Source organism: Nannobrachium achirus (assembly GCF_963921795.1).
Source record: "Nannobrachium achirus genome assembly, chromosome: 16".
NCBI lineage: Eukaryota > Metazoa > Chordata > Actinopteri > Myctophiformes > Myctophidae > Nannobrachium > Nannobrachium achirus.
Window position 1 is genome coordinate 28,965,087 of NC_137823.1, and position 9,624 is coordinate 28,974,710.

General features: G+C 46.3%; 1 protein-coding gene across 1 annotated transcript in view; it reads right to left on the reverse strand.

Moving 5' to 3' along the window:
- emilin1a (elastin microfibril interfacer 1a) overlaps positions 1–9,170 on the reverse strand; it is a 42,665-nt gene extending 33,495 nt beyond the window's left edge. Inside the window, exon 1 of the mRNA XM_080744417.1 lies at positions 8,588–9,170. Within this exon, the coding sequence (XP_080600543.1) occupies positions 8,588–8,736 (149 nt within the window). The 5' untranslated portion in view covers positions 8,737–9,170. The remainder of the gene's footprint in view (positions 1–8,587) is intronic.
- Positions 9,171–9,624: the final 454 nt, after the last annotated feature.

Sequence of the window (9,624 nt, forward strand, 5' to 3'; positions counted from 1 at the left end):
GACATCAAGGTAACTTTCCATTCTTAGGCAGCATTGTGTATTCATTCAATAGTTGTTTCGCCAAGATTTACCACCCATGTGGAAATCATTTTGGAAATAGATGACAGGTTATTGACAATTTAAGTATTCCAACTGTATTACTGTTGGCCGCAACAGCTTTACATGCAGTCACCGAACAACACATTGTCATCGTCTGTTATTGTACCCGCATGCTCGACAAACTTAGTAACCAAAGAGTTGGCACATGAAGGTTTCCATCCAGTGAATTGCATTTCCTGTTTTTCCCCCTAATTTCTCGTGAAACCACGCATGAGGTTGTGGTTTGAAACTGTGTGTCACGCTTTAGCAACTTGCAGTAGCATCCAGGCGTGCTATTAGCCGGCAGATCCTCAGGGTCAGTTCAAAGTGGCTGTGTCATCGGTCATGATGGTCCAATTACACGACTTTTAACGCAATAAAATAATGCGGGGAAGGTTTCAGCCCGAGGCGAGCCCCAATGACTTCCATTATAAAATGAAAGTTGAATATATTTTTTAAGTATACGTACAGTATATAAAATACACGTGAAAAGAAATGTGTGGTGAGGACATAATAAGTCGGCCTACTGGCAGTGTGCAAAAGAAATGTGGCAGCTAATCGGTCCAGCGGCTTGCAAGATTAGCTTTGGACACACGCACACAAACACGCGCGCGCACGCTCACGTTGCGCACACACAGATTGTTACTATTTTGCCAGGCGTGACACAATGACAGTTCCTCTCCTCCCTAACTTATTATTTATTTTTACAAAGCTGTAACTCGGCGTGGGGAGAGGTTTTGCACCTGCCAGAGTATCTCTTTATCCCCCGGTAAAGCATTCACCTTCTTGTATAAACCGCTTGGCAAAGAGTCAACTAAGGCGGGCAGCCGCTGGCCTGTGATCTAAACCAGGAGTCTACAACATTTTCAGGCCAAGGACCCCTTAGTTGAGAGAGAGATGAAGCAGGGATCCCCACAACCTTTTCAGAGATTCCATATCGTTTCATTGTTTGACAACACGATCATCAGTGTTTTTTGGATTCATGTCAATTTGTGTTTTCAGATATTTAACCACTTGAACTTAATAATATACTTAATAAACGTGACCTTTCACTCTGTACTTAGTCTGCTCTTTTCCCCCTCTACACCAAACCTCTTTGCCAAAAATAGCCGATCTACAAGCTCACAACGCCTCGCAGGTGAATCTCATGCTTCTGCATGCTGCACCGAGCGTCCTCTGTGCTCCGTGCTAAAGTAAGAGAGAAAATATGGAGGAAATGTCAACAGAGACGGACAGAGTGATTGACAGAGTAACCCTGTCAAAGAGTGAGAGACAAGAGGGAGAAAGACAAAGAGTGTTTGGAGTGGAGATTTTAATCCCTGCCACAAAGAATTCACTTAGCGGCCTCCATTGTTGCGTCACCTTCCATTTATACTTCAAGGGGAGGCTTCCACTGAGGCTCTGAATGACTTCCATGGACGGGGTGGGGTGCAGAATTCCACCTTTGACCCCGGAGGGTCAACCACCCCACCAGTGTCCTTGTAAAGGCATAGCCCTGTCAACACAGAAAGACACACAAACAGAGAGACATGGACATCACACACACGCGTGCGTGTGCACACTTGAGCGCAGGAAGCAGTGCACGCGCGCGTGTGTGTGTGCACGTGCATTCCTTCTGTCCGCGCAGAGATCTGCGCACATACACACGGATGTATAAGAGCGGCCATGCACACACTCACATACAGCCACCGAGATGCAGATAGACTGCATGCACTGACGCACGGACGCACAGACGCACACACACACACACACACACACCACACGCAAACATCACACAGAAACGCCTTGCTCCATCATCAGGACACAGCATGCCTGTGTAAACTACTTCTCAGACTGTTTAACCTGCGCAGTCTCTAAGATATACAGAGAATGTGCAATGTTACCTCTGTTTGCTGTCAAGTTACTTTATCTACCGCTAAAGGTTCACATGTATGCAGGGGGATATATGGGTCGAATCTGTGGCCATTTATGGAGGCTGATGTCTTTCAAACTCAATGACACCCAGCAGACTTGGGGAAGGTATTACACTGTTACCACAGGCTATATTAGACATTGCACTTCACCTATTCCTCTCACACCTGAACAGTTCCCCCATAGCCATTTTGTTCTACACCAGTGGTTTTCACCTTTTTTCATATCAAGGTCTGTTATTTATTCACCATCTGAGTCATGGACCACCATTTGATTAGATTCAGCCTCTCACAGATTGGATAAGATGTTAGGGTTGAATTCCATGTTGAATTGATGTGGTACATACATGTAGGAGAGACAACAGGCAAACGTTGATCAAAATTCTTCTACATTCTCCAATTGTGTAGACTTCAATAATAAACCCTTTAAACCCTTACGGATCCAACCGGTCCATAACGTCACACATCACACTTTTCCCCTACTCATATCTCCGCCACCGTTGCCCCGATCCATGCCAAACCTTGCACACACACTCCTTGGTTGCCAAACCACAACCTCCAACCCTCATTTCTCACATGGCCCTCTTAGCGCCACCATGAGGCCGATTCTTGCAAAACACATTTTTGGACACTGCTCCACGGATTTTGCCCACAAATCACGCAAAGCGGCGCACAGTATCTCTCATAACGTCATGTCATCAACATGGATCTGACCCATTTCCCATATTCCCTCCTGATTGGCTGCCATTGCCTTTTGTGTATGTGACCTGACGGTCGCTTATCTCTCGATTAGGGAGTCTTACTGGTTTCATTTTACACTCTCAAGAGTTAAAGATCTATAAAGGGTCCATTCAGTTACCAACTCTCCGTCATTTAGCTGGGGACAACCTGGAACCCCCTCAAGGACCACTGGTGGTCCCCGGACCACTGGTTGAAAAACACTGTTCTACACAATAAAGCCTTCAGTGTTCATTTAACTCAGAGAGTCTCACAGCGTTTAAACGGGGTCGCCGTCGCACACAGAGCTCGCCGGTCGCTGGTTTGCATGCTTGACTCCAAAACCACCCCCTGCGTCTTGCTCCTGCATCTTTCCGGTTTCTGTCTCCGTTGCCTTTAAAAACTAATATAGACTTCTAAGCTGCTTTTCTCTCTGCCTTCCACTATTTTTCATCAAGTCAACATGACATCTGGAACTCATATTTTGTTCTGTGATGCAGCTAATTCCTGCTGGCCCGCAGTGGCATGGTGCAGGGGCGTCAATTGGGTATGGCAGGGGTATGCAGCTGCCATACCCTGGGTCCAGGGGGGGAGAATACAAGTTACTTTACAATATAAATCCATGAATGTCTCTTTGTCTATCTGTGCTGGTTATGTTGTTAAATTACATCAAAATAACTACAAATGAAAAATTTAACAAGGTTATTATTCTTGACAGAATAATATTCCCAGGTTCCTCAGGTCAGCTGCACAGGTGCAATTCATTATTGTTAATTGTAGCACGTTTAGCCTACTATATTATGCCAGGTTTAGCCGCACTTGAACAACTGTTCCAGACTGCCATATCCAGCCCAAGAAACCATAGAAAATTTTGGGGGAAAAAATAGAATGTAGTTCTTAAAATGAATGTATCATGCCTGTTGCTAAGGTATGGCAACATGACAGGTGTCTTGCACGCGCGCGAAGGCGCACGTGCAAGACACCTATCATGTTGCCATACCTTACCTTCTTCTGAACTGACGCCACTGGCATGGTGGTAGGGCAGGAGGTCGCACACAACCGAGGACATGCGTGTGTGTGTGTGCGCGCGCGTGTGTGTGGCAGTGCACATGTGTGTATAAGTGTGCAGGAGGTCGGAGTACAGCCAGGGGATTGGGGGGAAGTGACGGCAGCGTGTTTGTTACAACTACAGGAATCTTCTTCTTCTCTAGTACAAGGGTCTTCAACAGGGGGTCCGGGACGCCTAGGGGGTCCACAGAGTTAATACAGGGGGGGCTTCCAAATCTTTGTGTGATAGAAACTTTTTTTCTCCTTTTTTATATTAACTACTTGAACCCTAGTGTCCATATTCAGAGAACTTTAGCCGAAAATAGACTATCTACAAGTTCACAATGCCTCGCTCTGCGAGGCGTTGTTAACTTGTAGATCGGCTATTTTCGGAAAAGAGGTTTGGTGTAGGGGAGGAAAAAGAGCAGACCAAGTACAGAGCGAAAGGTCAAATTTACTAAGTATCGACGATTTAAGTAGTTAAATATCTGAAAACACAAATTGACATGAATCCAAAATACACTGATGATTGCGCTGTCAATCGATTAAACTATATGGAATCTATGTAACGTTTGTGGGGGTCCCTGCTTCATCTCTCTCTCAACTAAGGGGTCCTTGGCCTGAAAACATTGAAGACCCATGCTCTAGTACTTCTCACACAAAGAAGCATGTAGTGTGAACAGAAAGTATACGCTCCATCCGCGTCCCGCTCCACCTGCATAGTACTGTAAGTTTCACATACTCCCCTCCTCCGCCTCCCACACTCTCCCTCCCCTCTCTGTTTCTCTTTCAAGTCGACGATGATGTGTGGCGCTGGGATTCTGGCAGGAGATGTGTCGGATAGTAGTGGCGAGGGGGTCCTGCTGCATGCATGAGACCCTCCTCCTCCTACGCCATGACTCTCTTGGACGTCTCTAAGTCATTCAAACAGCCTTCACCACTTATGGAATACTTCACACATCTGTCAAAACAAATCAATTGAGTTCAAACAGATGTTGGAGGGTGCGCAGTAGCACCACGGGCTAGCGCCTTCCCCCCCTCTCCCCCCGACTCCCCCCGCGCCCACGCTCGCCCGATGCATCAGAGTGTGTGTTTGTGTGTGTATGAAGGTGTTAGAGATAGTATACATCACGGCCCAGCGGTGCTGACTTCGTCATAAACTGTAGCTTTTAGCGTAGGGGACCGACATTTAAGGACTCCTCTCCTCTTTCCTCTCGTGTCACGCTTGCTCGCTCTCATTCTCTCTTTTGAGGTCTTTTGTATTCACTCTTTCATGACCGTTTCCCTCTCTTTTGTCTTTTTTAGCCATGCAACTCCCTCAGTTACCCTCAAGTCTTGTTTTGCTTAATCCCTCTGTCTCTCTCTCTCTTTCCCTCTCCCTCTCTCTCTCTCAACGAATTCTCGTTCCCTCAGCACGTTCTCTCATAACAACTCTGGGTTTTCTTTCTCACTCTTCTTTTGCTTTATTGTGGTCTCTCTCATTTCTTCGCTTCACTCCCCTCTCTGCCCCTTCTTTTTCATTCTCTTTCCCATTCTCTGTTATTGCCTTTGCCTCATTCTCCTCTCTATCTTTAGCCCTGCTAGCGGCAAAGCTCTAAAGGACAGTGGTGTTATTCCATCCGTCTGTCTGTCCGTCACTTTGGACCCAAACAAGATATTTCAAAGACCAGGCACGTGCACACATAGACAGCCCTTTTATCCGTCTGTAAAAAGTGCCCTTTCCAGACCATGAATGCTGTTTTTACTATGGTGAAAGAAATGTAGTAAATGCCCTCTTTCCATGCCATACGTGAAGGCAGCATTCAAGAGAATGGCCTTGTCCAAACTCTCCTGAACTTGAATGCAGCTTCTTATGTTGAAAGAATTGCCCTAGAAGTCCATGCTGTTACGCCACATCTCCAGTATTGGCTTGATTATGCTTAGTTTAGTGTGTTATTAAGTACTGAAAATAGCCGACCTCCAAGTCCACAACGTGTCGCGCTGCGACGCGTTGTGAGCTTGGAGGTCTGCTATTTTCGATATCTTCACCAAAAGGCCCTTTTAGAAATGTCAGCCCCTGCCTCTCTAACATTCTCTGCACATCCCTGTCAGAGACAGCTAGCTGGTTTACCATGGAATTTGCTATAGTCTGCACCTTCACGAACCCCAGAGGTTGAACCATGATACCAGGGTTTTGGTCTTGTTTCTCTCTCTCGTTTCTCTCACAACTCTCACGTTACTGTTTTGCACCGTCTCCTGCTCAACAGATGCCCCCTCCTCCTCTCTCTCTCTCTCTCTCTCTCTCTCTCTCTCTCTCTCTCTCTTCTGCGGCCTCACAGTAGCAGGAGGTCTGGCTTCAATATACACAAGAGACCAACCTCTACATCTCAGCGCCCAACGCAGCCACAGTAGCAGCCAGCAACCAGACCTGTGTGATGTGGAGTCACACGTCATGCAGCCTCATATTGGAAGAGCTTATGACTCCCAGCAGCCAAGGCTGTCTTACACACACATGCGCACGTATGATAAAGTGTAAACATATGCGGGCAGACGCACACCATATGGAAGTATAGAAGGGCAGGCACGCACAGACACGTGGAAGCACACGCGCGTGCACACACACACGCACACACACACACACACGCACGCACGCACGCACGCACGCACACACACACACACACACACACACACACACACACACACACACACACACACACACACACACCCTAGCAAGGTGTACTTTCTCATTCGTCACCCAATCACTCTTTCTTTGCCCATTTAAACACACACGGCCACGCACACACACACACACACACACACACCCTCCCCCCCCCCCCCCCCCCCCACACACACACACACGCGCGCACACACACACACACACACACACACACACCTGGTTTTTACGGGACCAGGGGTGAGAGGTGGTCTGCGCCACATGGGCCCCCTAAAGCAATAAGGAGCACCGTTACACGCATGCTGACAACAAATATTATAGGGCAGCAACATGACAATAAACACTCGAGTGTGTGTTTGTTCACTGGTGGTGGTGACATCAGCTGTTTCACCGCCATTGACTCCCAATCAACCAACTCGCCATGGTCATGAATCAGAGAGTAGACTATACCCAAGTGAAAATATTTAGGCTAAGTGTCTGACGGAGACCAGTGATCCAAGGGTTCAAGTGCGCATGTGTGTGTGTGTGTGTGTGTGTGTGTGTGTGTGTGTGTGTGTGTGTGTGTGTGTGTGTGTGTGTGTGTGTGTGTGTGTGTGTGAGCATACAGGCTGAATCAAGAGACTCTCCCGCAAAACTGGAAATGTTGGCATTATGCCTAGTGATGACAGCAATGATTTCTAATTTTGACACCTTCTCCTTGTTGCGACCGTCAGGTCGCAAGTTACTATGAAAAGCTCCACCGGCTGTCCGTCAGTCAGTCAGTCAGTAAGTCAATCAGTCTGTCCGTCACATAACGTCACGCCACGCCACGTCACGTCACGTCACGTCACGTCACACTTTTGCCCTACTCTTATCTCCGCCACCGTTGCCCCTATCCATGCCAAACTATGCACACATACTCCTTGGCTGGCAAACCACAACCTCCACCCCTCATTTCTCACATGGCCCTCTATTCTAGCGCCACCATCAGGCCGATTCTTGCAAAACACATTTTTGGACCTACAGATTTTGGCCTAAAATCACACAAAGCAGTACACAGTATTCTAAAGTCATGTCATCAACATGGATCTGTGCCTTTTCCCATATTCCCTCCTGATTGGTTACGATTGCCTTCTAAAGTTTTTGTATGTGACGTGAAGGTCGCTTATCTCCCGATTAGGGAGTCTTACTGGTTTAGTTAGTTGGGGAGACCTAATTCAGCACTCTCATACTCCTCAACATCCAGGAATAGGTGTTTCTCGTGGGTCCGTGTTTTGATGTTCCTTTTTCCTATAGTGTCACAACTTGTCAGAGTTCCAAAGGCGTACAGTATGGTACAGTAGGTATTATTCACCTCTGGGAGACTCAATGGAAACAAGACCGTAAGGACTTGGTTGGTGCAATCCTTTTAGACTAAGTGTTTTGGCTGCACTATAGTGTGGTGTTTTACATTTCTGTCTAATAAAATATTCAATCAATCAAAGACTTGACAGAACAATCATTATTATTATAATAGTTGACGTTTTATTTAATTGACAAAACGGCAAGGTAGAATTTAGGCCAGTGGTTCTCCAACTTTTTAGTGCCAAACTGATGTGTATTTGGCCACACAGACCCCATTTGAAAAGAGTTTCTCCCAAGGACCCCCAGAAGAAAAGATTTTTGTTAACAAATTTTAAATTATTCCAAAATGAAAAAGATTTTTCAAATACGTTGTGATCTTGTAGATTTTTATTTTATTTTATTTTAACAGCCAATAAACCAATATTAAATATGCATGCACAGGAATAAGTTGAAGAGGTCTCCTCCAGGAGTCCTCAAATGGTCCTCATACTTTAACCCTATATAGGCTAAATAGCCTACATCAGATATTTTAAAACATAACCGATTGTAGATGTGCTATTTTCAAAAGATCTTGGAAAAATAACCTATACATGGGCAGTTTGGGGTCCCCTGGCACAAAATATTTTCCGGTGGGGGTCCGTGGTCATTCAAATAGGCTACTTTGGGGGTCCCTAACATGAAAAAGTTTGAAAACCACTGATCAATGGACTGCTGTTGTTCATTGATCATCAGTGATCAATAAGTGATCAATAGATGTGACTTCAGACACAGATGAGCAGATTCCATCTTATACATGTGAACAGTGACCTTCCAGGGATATACAAGTCTGTAACTTACGGGGACTCAGGTGGTGACCTACCTGTGCCTGCTAGCCGCTCTCCCATTGAAGCCCTGCGCGCTGCTGGCCAGAGCCGTGTGGAGACTCCCTGCTGCGGGCTCCGTGTATCCCAGAGCCCTGACCACTGCGGGCAGCAACCAAAATACCACATAACCAACCGACGTTCCCATCCTCAACCAGTTCGATGGACAAAACAACGTTCTGTGCGCGTCAAATAAATATAAATGTCATTTGGTTCCAAAAAGTTTGTCTTTAAAAAGAAAGAAAACAAAAGTTGTCCCAGTGGTTTGTGACGCTCAAATAATTAGGATAAACTGGCGCCCGGCGGCGGTGGGTTCATAAAGTTATGAACGTGCGCAGTTTCATCCTCACTTGGTCTGACGTGACGACGTGCTTTCAAAAAGAACCATCGTTTCTCCACTCAATGGAGGGAAAAAGGTGAATCCAGCAGAAGCCTATTCGGTCAAGTGCATTTTCAAAGGAGCCGCGCGGTCAAATATGTGCGCCGATGTCATTAATAGCTGGAGTCTGACAGGCTGCCGTTATCCCCAAAGTAGCCTTCACTTCAGCAGTCATCATCCCACTGATCCCAGTGCAGTGCGCACTTTGGTTCGTCCGTGCGTGCAGTCAGTGCGCCCCCTCCTCCACACACCCACCCTCTCTCTTTCTCTCTCTCTCTCTCTCTCTCTCTCTCTCTCTCTCTCTCTCTCTCTCTCTCTCCCTCGTGTGTCCCTCCAGTCCCGCCTTCAAACAAAGTCTATTTTTGTCCTCCATAACTTTGTCAATATCCGTTTTTGTCCCCCCTGCCCAGTCCGTCCCTGTCTGCCTCATCATGATCTGACAGGTTCATTAGAGGGTGCTGTCATGTTTGATCAGTTGAGAGAGAGCTATGGTGTTTCACCAAGGTTTTGTCAAAGTAGCAAGCAGCTCACTGATTATTAGATTCTAAACCAAATATTGTGTTTAACACTAGCATATACTTGTGATGTTTGTCAGTAAATGACACTGCATATTGCATAACAGGGACATCAATGGCCATAGGCCTACTTATAACAAAT